At 35.6% G+C, this 20,556-nt stretch overlaps 1 protein-coding gene across 2 annotated transcripts in view; it reads right to left on the reverse strand.

Moving 5' to 3' along the window:
* Positions 1 to 20,247, reverse strand: part of LOC142226304 (uncharacterized) — a 50,326-nt gene extending 30,079 nt beyond the window's left edge. Inside the window, exon 1 of one of the 2 annotated variants that reach the window (XM_075296228.1) lies at positions 19,259 to 20,247. In XM_075296228.1, coding sequence (XP_075152343.1) covers positions 19,259 to 19,975 — 717 coding nt within the window. In that variant the 5' untranslated portion in view covers positions 19,976 to 20,247. Of the gene's footprint in view, positions 1 to 15,376; positions 16,820 to 19,258 lie in introns of those variants that run through there. The other variant, XM_075296227.1, reaches the window with a different exon arrangement.
* Positions 20,248 to 20,556: the final 309 nt, after the last annotated feature.

The raw sequence follows: 20,556 nt of genomic DNA on the forward strand, positions 1-20,556 counted from the left end.
AAAATAATTTCATATATTTAATGTAATTTTCGGTTACCTTAATGGTTTTTCTTTGAATAACGAAATGTTGCACAATGGGGAAAACTTCTATTTAACAGTGGTTTTTGCAAAAATAGCATCTGATTTGGATCTTTTTGGATCAGCACACATACTGCTGAAATGTCAGTAGTTTGCTGAAATTTTATGCTGATCCGAATAAAATATAAATTCTTATGTTTTAGTTTACTTCCAAAAAAACAAGCTATCGACTTGAAACTTTGTTATTAATATAGGTCGGATGGCATTGCAAATGGGCTACATAAGACAACTTTTAGATAACACTCGTGAAAAAATTGTTCAAAATCGGTCCATAATTATATAACCCCAGATATGACCTCTGGGGGCTCTTAGAGGAGTATATTCTACCAGATCCGGTTGAAATTAGGTATGTGATAAAAGTATTTGCCTTACAAAAGCCATGCAAAAATTGGTCCATAATTATATATATCCACCATATAAACTGATTCCCAGATTTGACTTCCGGACCCTCTGGAAGGGGCCAATTTCATTCCATCTGGCTGAAATTCGGCAAGTGAAGTACGTATATACTTTCTAACAATTATGCAAAATTGGTCTAAATCGGTTCATAATTATTTACAGTCCTCAAGATTTGATTTACGTATTAATAAGAGGAGTAAATCTCATTCGTTAGTATATGCCCTCTAATAACCATTTAAAAACTGGTCGATATCGGTCCATAATTATATGTAGCTCCCATATAAATCGATCCGCACATTTAACCTGCGGAGCCTCGTGAAGAATCAAATTTCATCCGATGCGTTAGAAATTCGAAACGTGATGTCAGTATAATCATTTTAATATTCATGCATCAATTGGTCCATATCGGTTCGTAATTTTATATAGTCCCAATATGAATCGAACCTAATGGCGATTTCGATTGGGAAACAAGGTGCAACATTCTCGAAATTGATTGCAACATATCAAGGATACTGCCATAAATTTTGGATCCTTTATACCTCACAATATTATAAATTAACAATAACTTTAGAATTACACTAACATTTGGGCGAAATGTCAATTAGGGAAAAAGTAGTGTAACACCAAGGCAACATATTTTTTGCGAATCGAAAACGCCCTAAGTTTTTAATAACTTCAGTTGCGTTGGATTTAGTCTACTATTTACCATGCGAAAATTAGTTCATATCAGTTCATAATTATAGACACTTCTACATAAACCGATCAAGAATTAAAGTGGCTTATACACAGTCTCACATAAGTTTACATACCCTTGAGGTTTTTACCTTATAACTAAACATATTTCTTGTTGTTGTTTATAATCAAGACTAAAAAAATCTTCTTGAAAAATGACAAATACTTTGTTTTTCAAATTAGTTTACAAAATGTAAATCATATATATGCATATTTTATTATATTTTATTAATTAAAGAAAATACAATTTCTTAAACGGTATGTAAACTTGTGTAAGACTGTGTATATGTATTTAATTTTCTTCTATTTATTTAACAAGGACTCCATACACTGAAAAAAATATTGTCGTTAGACCAAATATTTGGGGTCCTTTCCCTGATATAAAGGTTTTTTTCCTTGTCCAAAAGTCGACAAATGAAGTTTTGATGAAGTTTTTTTTATCCTTATAGTTAAGTTATGAACGAAAATTTTGTTGGAGTAAGGTCAACTTGAAGTTTTTTATCCTTATAGTTAAGTTATGAACGAAAATTTTTTTGGAGTAAGGTCAACTTGGCTTTAATAATTCTGCAAAAATGTATTGACCTTTTGTATCTTGCCTACACGGATGAAAAAGACTGTTTTTCATATGTTTGGCTATAAACATTATATGTTTGGAACACAAATTTTTAAACACAATATTTTTGAGTGCAAGCATATAATGTTCATAAACTAGCATAACATGTTTGGGACATATATGTTAATATGTTAGAACATATTATGTTTGGGACATAAAATGTTTGTAAATATAATATGCTTGGATGCAAACATATATTAATTTAGAAATAGCCTATAAACATATATGTGTTTAGTAGCTTGGAGCGCTATTTAACAGGGAGCGATATTGAATTAAGTTGGTGGTTGTTGCTTGTTATTACAAAATTAACATTTTATTTTTCCTTGGGCAATTGATCAGCTACTTCTTTGATCCTTACAAACTGTGTGGTCCGCTGTTCGAATCCCCGTCCGGCAAAAGGTAAAATTAAAATAAAAAAAATCATAAAATTGAATAATTTCTTCTACAATGTTTGTATTACAGAAAAAGGTGCTAAGAACTAAAAAATCTCGTGGAAGTGAGAAAGATGTGGGAGAATATACAATTAGGCAGAAACAAAATTTTGAGCATTCAGGTCGAAAACCTATGTTGTTAGCACCTATATTACCTGTTTATTTTCATAATTCATTATGATTGTAAATAAATAAAATTTTGAGCACAATATTGTTTGGGAGAATTTTTTTAAGCATATAATATTTTTGGGTGCAAAATGCTTCCAAACATATTATATGTTCACATAATAACATATTTTTTTTAGAAGACAACATTATTGAATTTGGATGCAAAAATACAAAATGTTTGGAACTTAGACTACCCAAACATATATTGTTTAGACCAATATGCTTTCAAACATATTATATATTGGAAGAGATCAAACATATAAATGTTTGGGCAATACCCAAAAATGTATATGCTTGAAGCAAAATATGTTTGGGAGTATATGTTACAGAAGCGATTTTTTGTGAGCGTGTAGAAAGCAAAAAAGCGTTCAAAAATAGGTGATATTTCTCAATACTTTATTTTAAAGACGTTTTTTATTTGAAACATAGTACAATTTATACTTGAAATCGAGTCAGAATTTGGAAGGTTCTGTTGTCGTTAAAACGATTATAAAGGACTTTGACAACATATGAAGAAAAAAGAAGAAACAAGTATATACGGCCGTAAGTTCGGCCAGGCCGAATCTTATGTACCCTCCACCATGGATTGCGTAGAAACTTCACGAAAGACTGTCATCCACAAACAAATTACATCATTTTCTAAATTGTGAGTTAGTCCATACGTGGTATATATTAGACAAAGTCTACAAATAATTACGAATCGATATGGACTTTTTCCAACGATACGTAGAGAACCAGAATTGAAATATGGGGGTCGATTATATGGGGGCTATATACAATTATGAACTTGATATGGACCAATTTTTGTGTGATTGGGGACCGATTTATCTGAGGGCTATATATAACTATTAACCGATATGGACCAAGTTAGGCATGGTTGTTAATGGCTCGCATGAAATTTGCTCCTCCAAGAGGCTCCAAAACCAAATCTCGGGATCGGTTTATATGGGGGCTATATATGATTATGGACTGATATGGACCACTTTTGGCATGGTTGTTAAATATCATATACTACCACCACGTACCAAATTTCAACCAGATCGGATGAATTTTGCTTCTCCAAAAGGCACAAGAGGTCAAATCTGGGGATCGGTTTATATGGGGTTATATATAATTATGGACTGATATGAACCAATTCCTGCATGGTTGTTGGATACCATATACTAACATCACGTACCAAATTTCAACCGAATCGGACGAATTTTGCTCTTCCAAGGGGCTCCGGAGGTCAAATCTGTGGATCGGTTTATATGGGGGCTATATATAATTATGCACCGATGTGGACACTTTTTTGCATGGTCATTAGAGATCATATACTAACACCATGTACCAAATTTCAGCCGGATCGGATGAAATTTGCATCTCTTAGAGGCTCCGCAAGCCAAATCGGGGGATCGGTTTATATGGGGGCTATATATAATTATGGACCGATGTGGACCAATTTTTGCATGGTTGTTAGAGACCTTATACTAATACCATGTACCAAATTTCAGCCATATCGGATGAAATTTGCTTCTCTTAGAGGGTCTGCAAGCGAAATTTGGGGTCCGTTTATATGGGGGCTATATGTAAAAGTGGACCGATATGGCTCATTTGCAATACCATCCGACCAACATCAATAACAACTACTTGTGCCAAGTTTCAAGTCGATAGCTTGTTTCGTTCGGAAGCTAGCGTGATTTCAACAGACGGACGGACGGGCGGACATGCTCAGATCGACTCAGAATTTCCCTACGACCCAGAATATATATACTTTATGGGGTCTTAGAGCAATATTTAGATGTGTTACAAACGGAATGACAAAGTTAATATACCCCCATCCTATGGTGGAGGGTATAAAAAACGAATAAATTCAAATTAGTTTTCTAGTATCAAGCATGTAAAACTCAAATTTAAAAGAGAATTGTGTCTTAAAGTCCTTTCTTCAATTCTCCGCTTCTTTGGTTCGGAATCAATACCAAAGTCATTAGTGTAAAGACAAAATCTTTGGAACTGGACAAGCTTTTCTTCAGTGTATGTACTAAGTGGCAATTTAGTAGACACTTTTAAGAAGTCTGTGGCAACAGTTGCCATCGGCAAAATATTCCTACCCGCCTAAGAGGTAATTCATAAATTTTTATAGAAATAAAATTTTTACTATTTTTTTATAGAAATAAAATGTTGACAATATCTTTTATAGAATTTTGAAAAAAAAAATCTAGAATAAAATGTTGACAAAATTTTCTCTGGGAATAAAATGTTGACAAAATTTTCTCTACACGCTCACAAAAAATCGCTTCTGTAACATATACTCCCAAACATATTTTGCTTCAAGCATATATATTTTTGGGTATTGCCCAAACATTTATATGTTTGATCTCTTCCAATATATAATATGTTTGAAAGCATATTGGTCTAAACAATATATGTTTGGGTAGTCTAAGTTCCAAACATTTTGTATTTTTGCATCCAAATTCAATAATGTTGTCTTCCAAAAAACAATATGTTATTATGTGAACATATAATATGTTTGGAAGCATTTTGCACCCAAAAATATTATATGCTTAAAAAAAATCTCCCAAACAATATTGTGCTCAAAATGTTATTTATTTATTTATATATTTACAATCATAATGAATTATGAAAATAAACAGGTAATATAGCTGCTAACAACATAGGTTTTCGACCTGAATGCTCAAAATTTTGTTTCTGCCCAATCACATCTTTCTCACTTCCACGAGATTTTTTAGTTCTTAGCACCTTTTTCTGTAATACAAACATTGTAGAAGAAATTATTCAATTGTATGATTTTTTTAATTTTAATTTTACCTTTTGCCGGACGGGGATTCGAACAGCGGACCACACAGTTTGTAAGGATCAAAGAAGTAGCTGATCAATTGCCCAAGGAAAAATAAAATGTTAATTTTGTAATAACAAGCAACAACCACCAACTTAATTCAATATCGCTCCCTGTTAAATAGCGCTCCAAGCTACTAAACACATATATGTTTATAGGCTATTTCTAAATTAATATATGTTTGCATCCAAGCATATTATATTTACAAACATTTTATGTCCCAAACATAATACGTTCTAACATATTAACATATATGTCCCAAACATGTTATGCTAGTTTATGAACATTATATGCTTGCACTCAAAAATATTGTGTTTAAAAATTTGTGTTCCAAACATATAATGTTTATAGCCAAACATATGAAAAACAGTCTTTTTCATCCGTGTAGGAAGTAAATTTTAATGAAATGAATTTTTTTGCAAATTTTACTACAAAAATAAAATTTTGACTATATTTTCACGAAAAATATCGTGACTCACGAAAAACCTCGTGACTCACGAATAATTTTATGAGTGATTTACCTTTAGAACCTGACTGAAAACATGAGTATGGTTAAAATCGAGTGCGTTATAAAACTCTTACCACCTAGGATGTCACTAAAATTATAAATGAATTCAACTCGTAAGCAATTTATGTTCGTCAGCGGGATTATTTACGTGAGCGTGTTTTTCCGAAATTCGTTACTCACGCACACTCACGAAGATATTATTTTCGTGACTCACGCTCACTCACGATATTTGGTTGGTTAATCACGCTCACGCACACTCACGCCGTTGCCGTCAGCGTGACTCACGACTCACGCGTGAGTCACGACAATTTCGTGTCACGTGCACACCTCTAATTAAAACAGATAATAAAATGTTAGAAAAAATGCTCTTATTGATAATTCCACATCACTAATAACATGTGTTCAACATTCCATGAAAATCTGTTTAAGCAAACAGATATATATTCACTGGTTTGATATCAGAAATTCTTTTTTATACCCACCACCATAGGATGGGGGGTATATTAACTTTGTCATTCCGTTTGTAACACATCGAAATATTGCTCTAAGACCCCATAAAGTATATATATTCTGGGTCGTGGTGAAATGCTGAGTCGATCTGAGCATGTCCGTCCGTCCGTCCGTCCGTCCGTCCGTCCGTCTGTTGAAATCACGCTAACTTCCGAACGAAACAAGCTATCGACTTGAAACTTGGCACAAGTAGTTGTTATTGATGTAGGTCGGATGGTATTGCAAATGGGCCATATCGGTCCACTTTTACGTATAGCCCCCATATAAACGGACCCCAAAATTTGGCTTGCGAGGCCTCTAAGAGAAGCAAATTTCATCCGATCCGGCTGAAATTTGGTACATGGTGTTAGTATATGGTCTCTAACAACCATGCAGAAATTGGTCCACATCGGTCCATAGTTATATATAGCCCCCATATAAACCGATCCCCCGATTTAGCTTGCGAGGCCCCTAAGAGAAGCAAATTTCATCCGATCCGGCTGAAATTTGGTACATGGTGTTAGTATATGGTCTCTAACAACCATGCAGAAATTGGTCCACATCGGTCCATAGTTATATATAGCCCCCATATAAACCGATCCCCCGATTTAGCTTGCGAGGCCCCTAAGAGAAGCAAATTTCATCCGATCCGGCTGAAATTTGGTACATGGTATCAGTATATGGTCTCTAACAACCATGCAAAAATTGGTCCACATCGGTCCATAATTATATATAGCCCCCATATAAACCGATCCCCCGATTTGGCTTGCGAGGCCTCTAAGAAAAGCAAATTTCATCCGATCCGGCTGAAATTTGGTACGTGATGTTAGTATATGGTCTCTAACAACCATGCAAAAATTGGTCCACATCGGTTCATAATTATATATAGCCCCCATATAAACCGATCACCAGATTTGACCTCCGGAACCTCTTGGAAGACCAAAATTCATCTGATTCAGTTGAAATTTGGTACGTGGTGTTAATATATGGCCTCAAACTCCCATGCAAAAATTGGTCGATATTGGTCCATAATTATATATAGGCCCCATATAAACCGATCCCCAGATTTGACCTCCAGAGCCCCTTGGAAGAGCAAAATACTTCCCATTCGGTTGAAATTTGGTACGTGATGTTAGTATATGGTATCCAACAACAATGCAGGAATAAGAAGTTTTAAGATACCACAACCCAAGTAATTCGATTGTGGATGACAGTCTTTCGTAGAAGTTTCTACGCAATCCATGGTGGTGGGTACATAAGATTCGGCCTGGCCGAACTTGCGGCCGTATATACTTGTTTTATACTCAATTGATTCATGAAAAAAATTCAATGAATTCATAGGTGTATAAATACTCGCTAGTAAGTATGCCACATAAAAATGTTGCAGCTTTATAATCGCAATGACTATACAAGCGGCCAATTTAAGCCACATTATTACTTAAATTTTAACAAATATGTCAAACCAGTATTTGGGACCACCATTAGCTATCTGGCTAGCCATCCATTCATTCAATTGTGCCAAAAAAGTGATGGCATAGAGAGCAACCACAACTAAACATAATTCATCCGCATCTAAATGACATTAGACATATGTATATACGAGTACAATGGGCCATAATATCAAAATGTGCTAAATAAAAAATTAAAAATATTGTTTAAGGCCGGAGCATGAATAAGGAAATTAAATTGGTACTACTTAAATATCCTACACTCTCAATTTCTTACAAATTGAACATGACAATTTGGAAAAAATATTTTATAACACCTTAAGTCGAGTTGATCTTTTATTAAATGAAGTGATTGCGAAATGTTTTGCTAACTTCATTTAAATTGAATGTGTTGAAATATGAAGAAGAATAAGGTAGGGAATGAGAGATCGAATGAACCATTTAAGAAAAAGTAATACAATATCGTCTGGATGTCTGTGAATTGTACATTAGGTCGTAATGAAAATCTTACCAACTAACTGCTAAATTAAGAGGGCGGTTCGTTTGTTTTAAAATAATATAGATATGTCGAGATTAATTACTATAATTGCAAAATTTTCAGTTTGGAAAACATGTACTGAAAAAGTTTTTCGTTTGTTAGATTTTTTAAATTTCTTCGAAAACTTTTATCAAACAAAAATTTTTTGTTAGAAAACTTTTTATTTGTGCAATAAAAAAAATAATATTTGTTCCAAAAACACAGTCCGTTTCCTCTACATCAAGCACTGTTCTTTTCTGACTTCAAGTCTTTAATAAATGAGGACCAAAAAGGTGATATGGAATAAACAATTTTGGGAAGTGAGAAAGATGCAATTCACCAGAAATGATTTAATTTTTATGAAATTGTTTTTACATATTGTAAAAGAATCAACGTTTATCACAAAAAGTATATATTTTTCTTCCAAACAAAATTCCTTACAGCGAAAACAAATGGGAAACGATATTTGTTTGTCTAAAATTTCGTTTGGGAGGAGAGAATTATTTTTTTTTTTGGTGCAGTTATAGTCCTACGGAGGAGACTTCAAATTGCACCCATAAAAAACTGCAAATAACTGCAAAAGTTCATTGAAGGGTTTTGTAATAAAAATTTCTTCGATAAAACAATTTGCTGTGTAAAACTCCAAATTATAACAGATACTTCATAGTAAAAATGTTTCAAATTTAAAAAAAAAAAAAAAAAAATTAAACCAAAGATGCAATCTCTTCGAAAAACTTAACCTATATTTGAGGCGTTTTTGTCTTAAATCTAAAGCTTCAATATATTAGTTAATTTAAAGACGATTTATTTAAATCATTTTTTTTTACTTTTTTTTCAATTAAAAATTATTGATAAAAAATGAGCTTGAGGTCTGTCATACTGACAAACGACTCCGAGTCGTTAAATTCTACTCAACAGTGGGTGTAATATTTTTGTTGTTTTCAAAAAATTTCGAGATGAAGTCTTTCAATGAAAAGACGAAATATTGAATAAAAATAAATTAACATTACAGACCTCGAGCTCGTTTTTTTGCCCTGCGCCACACTGTGGAACAGGGTATTATAAGTTAGTGCATATGTTTGTAACACCCAGAAGGAGACAAAATAGACACATGGTGTCTTTGGCAATAATGCTCAGGGTGGGTCCCTGAGTCGATATAACCATGTCCGTCTGTCCGTCCGTCCGCCCGTCCGTCTGTCTGTGAACACATTTTTGTGATCAAAGTCTAGGTCGCAATTTAAGTCCAATCGCTTTCAAATTTGGCACATGTTCCTAATTTGGGTCAGAATAGAACCCTATTGATTTTGGAAGAAATCGGTTCAGATTTAGATATAGCTCCCATATATATCTTTCGCCCGATATGCACTAATATGGACCCAGCAGCCAGAGTTTTATACCGATTTGCTTGAAATTTTGTACAAACATAACACTTAGTCGTATAGTCAAGTGTGCAAAATTTTATTGAAATCGGTTCAGATTTAGATATAGCTCCCATATATATCTTTCGCCCGATATGGACTTATATGGCCCCAGAAGCCAGATTTTTGGCCGAATATGGTTGAAATTTGGCACTAGGAGTAGAATTAGTAGTATAGTCAAGTGTGCAAAATTTTATTGAAATCGGTTCAGATTTCGATATAGTTCCCATATATATCTTTCGCCCGATATGGACTAATATGGTCCTCAAAGCCAGAGTTTTGGCCCAATTTGGTTGAAATTTTGCACAGGGAGTAGATTTAGCATTGTACCTATGCGTGCCAAAGTTGGCTGAAATCGATTCAGATTTAGATATAGCTCCCATATATATGTTTCGCCCGATGTGCTTATATGGACCCAGAAGCCAGAGTTTTATCCCGATTAGCTTGATATTTTGCACAAGGAGTACAATTGGTAGTATAGTCATGTGTGCCAAATTTAATTGAAATCGGTTCAGATTTAGATATAGCTTCCATATATATTTTTCGCCCGATATGGGCTTATATGGCCCCAGACGCCAGAGTTTTGGTCCAATGTGGTTGAAATTTTGCACTAGGAGTATAATTAGTAATATTGTCATGTGTGCCAAATTTGATTGAAATCGGTTCAGATTTAGATATAGCTCCCATATATATGTTTTTCTGATTTCGACAAAAATGGTGAAAATACCAACATTTTCCTTGTTAAATCGCCACTGCTTAGTCGAAAAGTTGTAAAAATTACTCTAATTTTCCTAAACTTCTAATACATATACACAGTCTTACACAAGTTTATATACGGTTTAAGAAATAGTATTTTCTTTAATTAATAAAATATAATAAAATATGCATATATATGCTATAGATTTTGTAAATTAATTTGGACAACAAAGTATTTGTCAATTTTCAAGAAGATTTTTTTAGTCTGGATTATAAACAAAAACAAGAAACTTGTTTAGTTATAAGGTAAAAACCTCAAGGGTATGTAAACTTATGTGAGACTGTGTATATCGAGCGATAAATCATAAATAAACTTTTGCTAAGTTTCTTTAAAATTGCTTCAGACTTAAATGTTTCCCATATTTTTTTACTAAAATTGTGTTCAACCCTAGTGCATTACCAAACTTAAATTTTGAGTCTATAGATTTTGTAAAAGTCTATCAAATTCTGTCCAAATCGAGTGATATTTAAATGTATGTATTTGGGACAAACCTTTATATATAGCACCCAACACATTTGGCGGATGTGATATGGTATCGAAAATTTTGATCTACAAAGTGGTGCAGGGTATAATATAGTCGGCCCCGCCCGACTTTAGACTTTCCTTACTTGTTATAAATAAATTTTAATTGAAAAAATCACAAAAATACAGGTCGAATACAATAAAAACAAGTATATACGGCCGTAAGTTCGGCCAGGCCGATTATAAAATTTTGACAAAATTTTCTATAGAAATAAAATTTTGACAAAATTTTTATAGAAATAAAGTTTTGACAAAATTTTCTATAGAAATGAAATTTTAACAAAATTTTCTACAAAAATAAAATTTTAACAAAATTTTCTATAGAAATAAATTTTTTATAAAATTTTCTATAGAAATAACATTTTGGTAGATTATTTTTGCCTCGAGTGGCATCCATGATTATGAACCGATATGGTCCAATTTTTGTGTGATTGGGTATCGGCTATATATATAACTATAGACCGATATGGACCAATTGTGGAATGGTTGTTAGCGGCCATATACTAACACCACGTTCCAAATTTGAACCGGATCGGATGAATTTTGCTCCTCCAAGAGGCTCCGGAAGTCAAATCTGGAGAACGGTTTATATGGAGGTTATATATACTTATGGACCGATATGGACCAATTCTGACACGGTTGTTAGAGACCATATACTAACATCATGTTCCAAATTTCAACCAGATCGGAAGAATTTTGCTTCTCCAAAAGGCACCGAAGGTCAAATCTGGGGATCGGTTTATATGGGGGCGATATATAATTATGGACTGATATGAACCAATTCCTGCATGGTTGTTGGATACCATATACTTACATCACGTACGAAATTTCAACCGAATCGGATGGATTTTGATCTTCCAAGGGGCTCCGGAGGTCAAATCTGGGGATTGGTTTATATGGGGGCTATACATAATTATGGACCGATTTTGGACCAATTTTTGCATGGGTGGTTGAGGCCACATATTAACACCACGTTCCAAATTTCAACTGAATCAAATGAATTTTGGTCTTCCAAGAGGCCCCGGAGGTCAAATTTGGTGATCGGTTTATATGAGGGCTATATATAATTATTGACCGATGTGGACCAATTTTTGCATGGTTGTTAGAGATCATATGCTGACACCATGTACCAAACTTCAGCCGGATCGGATGAAATTTGCTTCTCTTAGAGGCTCCGCAAGCCAAATCGGGGGATCGGTTTATATGGGGGCTATATATAATTATGAACCTATGTGGACCAATTTTTGCATGGATGTTAGAGACCATATACTAACACCACGTTCCACATTTGAACCGGATCGGATGACGTTTGCTCCTCCAAGAGGCTCCGGAAATCTAATCTGGAGAACGGTTTATATGGGGGCTATATATAATTATGGACCGATATGGACCAATTCTGGCACGGTTGTTAGAGACCATATACTAACATCGTGTTCCAAATTTCAGCCGGATCGGATTAAATTTGCTTCTCTTAGAGGCCCCGCAAGCGAAATCTGGGGATCGGTTTATATGGGGGCTATATATAATTATGAACCGATGTGGACCAATTTTTGCATGATTGTTAGAGACCATATATCAACATCATGCACCAAATTTCAGCCGGATCGGATGAAATTTGTTTCTCTTTGAGGCTCCGCAAGCCAAATCTGGGGATCGGTTTATATGAGGGCTATATATAATTATTGACCGATGTGGACCAATTTTAGCATGGTTGTTAAAGACCATATACCAACACCATGTACCAAATTTCAGCCGGATCGGGTTAAATTTGCTTCTCTTTGAGGCTCCGCAAGCCAAATCTGGGGATCGGTTTATATGAGGGCTATATATAATTATTGACCGATGTGGACCAATTTTTGCATGGTTGGTAGAGACCATTTACTGACACCATATACCAAATTTCGGCCGGATCGGATGAAATTTGCTCCTCTTAGAGGCTCCGCAAACCAAATCTGGGGATCGGTTTATACGGGGGCTATATATAATTATGGACCAATGTGGACCAATTTTAGCATGGTTGTTAAAGATCATATACCAACACCATGTACCAAATTTCAACCGGATCGGATGAAATTTGCTTCTCTTAGAGGCTCCGCAAGCCAAATCGGGGGATCGGTATATAAGGGGGCTATATATAATTATGAACCTATGTGGACCAATTTTTGCATGGATGTTCGAGACCATATACTAACACCACGTTCCACATTTGAACCGGATCGGATGACTTTTGCTCCTCCAAGAGGCTCCGGAGGTCAAATCTGGAGAACGGTTTATATGGGGGCTCTATATAATTATGGACTGATATGGACCAATTCAGGCACGGTTGTTAGAGACCATATACTGACACCATATACCAAATGTCAGCCGGATCGGATGAAATTTGTTTCTCTCAGAGTCTCCACAAGCCAAATCGGGGGATCGGTTTATATGGGGGCTACATATAATTATGGACTGATGTCGACCAATTTTTGCATGGTTGTTAGAGACCATATACTAACACCATGTACCAAATTTAAGCCGGATCGGAATTGGCACGTAGAATCTTCTACAAAAGACTGTCATCCACACACGAATTACTTGGGTTGCGGTAATATTTACAGATGTCAAGGTATCTTAAAAGTTCTTAAAATCGTCTTCTAAATTGTAAGTTATTCCATACGTGGTATATTTTAGACAAAAAATTAGGGGTCACTTTATTTGAGGGCTATATAATTATGAACCGATATGGACCCAGTTTTGTGTGATTGGGGATCGGTTTATCTGAGGGATTGATATAACCATAGACCAATATGGACCATGTTTGGCATGGCTGTTAGCGGCCACATACTAACACAATGTAACAAATTTCAACCGAATTGGATGAATTTTGCTCCTCCAAGAGGCTATGGACCAATGTTTGCATAGTTGTTAGAGAACATAAATATACTAACACCACGTACCAAAGTTCAACTTGATCGGATGAAGTTTGCTCCTCCAAGATGCTCCGGAGGTCAAATCGGGGGTCGGTTTATGTGGGGGCTATACGTTTAAGTGGTTCGATATGGCCCATTGGCAATACCATCCGACCTACATAAATAACAACTACTTGTGCCAAGTTTCAAGTCGATAGCTTGTTTCGTTCGGAAGTTAGTGTGATTTCAACAGACGGACGGACGGACGTGGCTAGATTTTTCGATGTGTTACAAACAGAATGACAAAGTTAATATACCCCCCATCCTACATTGAAAGAAGAGTTTGCTTTTCTGTGAAATGAAATTTTAGACAAGCTAAGTTTTCGTTTGGCGCTAAAAATTTTTCTTTAAAGACAAACAAAAAAGTTTAGAAACAATCACTTATCATAAATTCGAGTTTTATTGCTCTAAAAGAAATTAATTTATAAGAAAGATGGTTTTCGTACGTCTAAAATTTAGTTCTGGAGGAAAGTATTTTTGTTTGTGTATGGTGGAGGGTATAACAAGTTTGTAACATGTTTGATGTTTACTTTAATTTATTTATCTTCGCTCCAAGTCCTAAAATTGTTGAAAAAAGCAAAAACTCTAAACTTTCCTTTAATTACAATTTCAGTTTCATTTTAGTTGAAATAAAATTTATGTAGACTATAATTCTTTTTTTTTGGTTGGACACTTTATAGTTTCGTTCAGAGTGAAAGGCAAATGTAAAACCCACTTTATTTCAGAAATGAAATTTATACCCCGTGAATTTTGCGGTTTACTTTCATTATAGCGGTTGAATAGCCTGCTATAAAAATCTCTACTGATAAGCTTTACGGTGTATGATTTTCAAAGATTTAAGAATGATTAATAATCATTATAAATATCTGCACAAGTATATTAAGGACAACAATCGTCAAAAGGTTGAGTCATTTTTTTATAGAGCATAAAAATATTTTATTGAAAAGAAATTAAAATAAACTCTCCATTCAATTTGCAAAGATGAAAAAAAATACAGATTCACACGGAAGAAGGTTCAAATTTGTCGTTTCCCTCGATTTCATGGCCCATATGGTTAACTGAGATCGTGTTTACACAGAATAACTATGACTATTAGTTCAACCTACACCCAAAAACAGTTTGATCCCGATTCTAAAAATCCGTCTTCTTTGAAATAAAGACATCTACGAAGCTTTAAATCAATTTGAGTGCGAATTAAAATTTTGCACAATGTCCATTTTTGACTTTTGTTTCCCTAATTTAAGGAAAACCAGATAAAAATTGCGGCTTTTGAATACTAAAGAAGTCAAATAGGAGGTCGGATTATCTTGCGAACTTCACCTGAATGAATGAAAAATAAGTTTTCGCCAAATTCCGGCTCGATTGTTGAAACTTGAGTACAACAGACAGACGGACATTTCATTTCTCAAGAATGAATGTATCTCACATAGTAGGAGATCGATGTTTCGATATGTTGCAAAGTCATTTGGGAAGCTATCTCCATCCTTTATTTAAACATGAGAAACTTACTTGAGCCCACTTCATTGCATATCTACACATATCCTGATTCAAAGTCAAAGGTTCAACTCCATGTAGTGTTCGAAAGCGATTATGAGCTAGCAAACATTGTTCCTGTAAAGTTTCCATATCCATTTTATGTGCCTTTACTTCTTTTTTAGGTCTTCTTTGGAGAACATGTTTTAAATTAAGGCGTTTGCTTTTTTTGGTAGTTTTATCTACCGGTTCTTGATCCACAGATGAGTCTTTATTCTGATTCGTTGAGCCAACAATCGTTTCAGCGTTTTGTGAGTTGACAATACTGGAACGTGGCGTTTTAACAATAGTTATGTTATTTCCGTTTTCACTTTTATTGACCTTATTATGAGTTGAGGGATCTGTCTCTTCGATAGTTAAAGGTTCTGTATTTAGTTCCTTTTTGGGTCTTCTTAGGAAAGCAGATTTTAAATTAAAACGTTTGCCTTCTTTGGGAATTTTGACCGCGGAAGTCGTTTTATATACCGATTGTTGATCCACAGATGAGTCTTCATTCTGACACGTAGATTCAACAATCGTCGCAGCCTTTTGTGAGTTACTAGAACGTGTCGTATTAACAATAGTTATGGTATTTTCACTTTTCTTGACATTGGCATGAGTTAAGGGGTCTGTCTCTTCGGAAGTTAAAGGTTCCGTTTTTTCTTCCCTTTTAGGTCTTCTTAGGAAAGCAGATTTTAAATCAAAAAGTTTTCCTTCTTTGGCTTTGACTACCGTAGTAGTTTTATGTACCGGTTTCGGATCAGCAGATGAGTCTTCCTTCTTACTCGTAGATTTATCAATCGTTGAATCTTTTGGTGAGTTCACAACATGGGAACGTGTCGTCTTAGCAAAAGTTATGGTATTTTCATTTTCACTTTTCTTGATCTCGGCATGAGTTAAGGGTTCTGTTTCTTCGGGGTCATTATTCAATGATATTCGTTTGAATTGTGGATCATTTCCACGTATCGGAATGTGAATAGAGCTTTTAAATGGGCTTGCAGAATTTTGGCCACCAGTTCTAGTGTTATTGGTTTTGGTACGAGTGGTTTGCACCACTGTAACGGTAGTTCCGCTTTTCTTTGTCTGTACTTCTGTATGGGTTAGTGGTGGACTCTCCTTGCCATTATTTTGTTCTGGAGGAGTAATTTCTAATGTGGCACGATTATTATTCGTTTGCGGAGCATACGGTTCATCTTTTTGGCCCTGGTCGCCAGTACATGAGAAGCACGTCATTTTGTTGTTGCCGGTTTTAACTCTGATACTTTGAATGATATAATAATTTTCCAAGGCGATAAACGGAAGTCCCCGAAAACGTGACTATTTCTCGCCTGATATTCTCACCAGTTATTTACACTGTGTTTATGAACCACAAAATTTAAGTTTTTTGGTTAACGTTTCTATTGTTTATTAATGCGGTTACTGGCTCGTTCCTTGAGCATCCGTTTTAAGTTGTTTTACGGTCTGAATCTTCGTTATGACTGAATGGGTAGAGTGGGGATATTTGTGGGTGGTGGTTGTTCAATTTGCTTTAGTGCGTAGCTGCGCTGTCGATCGTTATTCGCATAATACCACAGTTTGTGTATACCCTTTACTGAGTTACCAACCACATTATACTTAAATCCATCAAAGTATATGTTAATAACTTTGATCAGCAAGAAAATATGCCCACCAGAAAGATTCGTGTTAGACCCCAGAAAATATATACGAACCGACTAAGAATCAACTCTTTGGTCGATCTAGCCCTTGGTGTCCATCGTCCATCTGTCAACGTTGTTCTCAATTATTAAGCGAATTTAATGAAATTTGGTACAGAATGTTTTTTTTTTTTTTTTTTGGCACAAGGACGAATGCTTTTCCCCTATATGTATGTTTAACAAATAGGGTCATATTGCGCTTATTTACTAACCTATAGCCGTCAAATTTGACACAAGGTAATCTTGTTCAACGAAAGCGTTCGTTTCGGATATGCGTAATTAGCTGTTAGATTTATTTTAATAAAATTTGCGAATTTGCCTACTAATTGGGAGTAGTACAGCCCTGTGGAAGAGATAATGACACGAAAAAGGAAGCATAATATGGTTGCGACAAACATGTTACATGTTCACTGTCCAAAATTAACATTTTTCTATAAGAGGTGATCATATTCCTTCTCTGGGTGTAAGTACTTCACACTAGAGGTGTGCGATTGACGCGAAATTTTCGTGACACGCATGAATCACGTGAGTCGTGAATGAAATTTAAACTAAATCTCCTGAATATGCGTGAATGGGACTAAACAAAAATATGTCGTGCGTGGACATAAAATTCGAACCAAATTCAGGTTAACGATCGAAAATCACACCACCTAACAAATTCACGTTCACGAACAAAAATCACTCTCACGGATAAATTCACGTTAACGATTAAATTCATGCGTACGCTTAAGATTTCAATAGCGTACATTGTTTAATGGTTCGTTGGGGAACCATATTTTGAACCTTAGGTTAGGTTAGGATTGGTGACAGCCCGATGTATCAGGCTCACTTAGACCATTCAGTCCATTGTGATACCACATTGGTGAACTTCTCTCTTATCACCGATTCCATGTTAAGCTCAATGACAAGGGGCCTCCTTTTTAAAGCCGAGTCTGAACGGCGTTGCACATTGAAGTGAAATCACTTAGAGAAGCTTTGAAACACTCAGAAATGTCACCTGCATTACTGAGGTGGAATAATCCACCGCTGAAAAACTTTTTGGTGTTCGGTCGAAGCAGGAATCGAATCCACGACTTAGTGTATTCAAGGCGGGCATGCTAATCATTGCATCACGGTGGTTCACCTTACTATTTGGTAATGGTTCCCTCGTGACTCATAGGTTAGGTGGCAGCCCGATGTATCAGGCTCACTTAGACTATTCAATCCATTATGATACTACAGTGGTGAACTTCTCTTTTATCACTGAGTGCTGCCCAATTCCATGTTAAGCTCAATGACAAGAGACCTCATTTTTATAGCCGAGTCCGAATAGCGTTCCACATTGAAGTGAAACCACGTAGAGAAGCTTTGAAACACTCAGAAATGTCACCTGCATTACTGAGGTGGAATAATCCACCGCTTAAAAACTTTTTGGTGTTCGGTCGAAGCAAGAATCGAATCCACGACCTTGTGTATGCATTCTAACCATTGCACCATGGTGGCTCGTGACTCATGGGTATGAGTTATGAATTCATGAGTAATTGAAGGTTCGTCGTGAATCACGAGAAATTTCGTGAATAATGCGAATTGAAGTGAGTCACGAGAAATTTCGTGAATACGAGAATCCTTGTGTCCCGAAAATGAAGTGAAACCACGTAGAGAAGCTTTGAAACACTCAGAAATGTCACCTGCATTACTGAGGTGGAATAATCCACCGCTTAAAAACTTTTTGGTGTTCGGTCGAAGCAAGAATCGAACCCACGACCTTGTGTATGCATACTAACCATTGCACCATGGTGGCTCGTGACTCATGGGTATGAGTTATGAATTCATGAGTAATTGAAGGTTTGTCGTGAATCACGAGAAATTTCGTGAATAATGCGAATTGAAGTGAGTCACGAGAAATTTCGTGAATACGAGAATCCTTGTGTCCCAAAAATGTTCGTGAATCACAAAAAATGTCGAGAATCACGAAAATCGTCGTGAATCCTGCGTGAGCGTCAGACATTAAATATTGTTCGTGCGTGAGCGTGCGTGAAATGTCATTTCGTGCAAGTGCGTAAGTGCGAATTCTCAACAACATGTTGTGCGTGTAAGAGCACACCTCTACTTAACACTCTCGGAGGTTAGTGTTTCAATATGTTATAAATGCATTGGTTAAGCCATTTTATTCTCCATACTTTATTTAAATAACAAAATAACTTACTTGAGCCCACTCCATAGCATATTCACACATATGCTTATTCAAAGTCAAAGGTTCAACACCATGTAGTGCTCGAAAGTGATTGTGAGCTAACAAACATCGTTTCTGCCAGATTTCAATATCCAATTCAGGTGGTTTTTCTTCCTTTTTCGATCTCCTCAGGAGAATAGATTTTAAATTAAAACGTTTCCTCTCTTTGGGAGTTTTAACTACGGTAGTGGTTTTATATACCGGTCCCTGATCAACAGATGAGTCTTCATTCTGATTGGTTGATTCAACAATCGTTGATACGTTTCGTGTGTTGACAACACGGGAACGTGTCGTTTTAACAATAGTTATGGTATTTCCGTTTTTACTTTTCTTGACCTTGCTATGGGTTAAGGGTTCTGCCTCTTCGGGATCATTATTCAATGATATCCGTTTGAATTGTGAATCATTTCCACGTATGGGTATTTCAATAGAGCTTTTAAATGGACTTGCAGAATTTTGGCCAACAGTTCTAGTATTACTGGTAATTGTACGAGTAGTTCGCACTACTGTAACGGTGTTTCCCCTTTTCTTTGTCTTTACTTCGGTATGAGTTAGCGGTTGGTTTTCTTCGCCATTATTTTGTTCGATTCCTAAGGGGGTTAATTCTAACGTAGCACGATTATTATTTGTTTGAGGAGCATACGGCTCATCTTTTGTGCTCTTTTTGCCAGAACATGAAAAGCACGTCATTTTGTTGTCGCCGGTTTTAACTCTGATGCTTTGACTGATATACGTAATTTGTCGAGGCAACAAACGGAAGTCCCCAAAAAACGTGACTATTTCTCAATCGCCAGATATTCTCCCCAGTTATTTACACTGTGTATATGAACAAAAAATATTAACTTTTTGTTGTTATCGTTTCTAATGTCATGCGGTTACCGGCCCATTTCATGAGCATACGTTTTAAGTTGTTTTCCGATTTGACTCTTTGTTATGACTGCATGAGCAGAGTGTGGCTATTATGGATGAATGGTGGTCGTTCAGTTTGTTTTCAATTGGACTTGAGTGCGTAGCTGCACTGCCGATCGTTATTCGAATTATAACACAGTTTGTGTGCGCGATATGCTCTTTGAGAGACCAACAAACATCAGCAGTGTTGCCACCCACTATTTTTAAATACAATAGTAAAATAAGAAGTTTAATTCAGACAAAAAGATGTATTACAAACTTAGAATGCAAAATCCACCTCAACCACGACGAACTAAATAACTTCGATCTAATTCTTTCCCTAATTCCACCAATTGATGCCTAGCGAGGCGATAGGTGTGTGC

The sequence above is a fragment of the Haematobia irritans genome, chromosome 2 (assembly GCF_050003625.1).
Source record: "Haematobia irritans isolate KBUSLIRL chromosome 2, ASM5000362v1, whole genome shotgun sequence".
Taxonomy (NCBI): Eukaryota; Metazoa; Arthropoda; class Insecta; order Diptera; family Muscidae; genus Haematobia; species Haematobia irritans.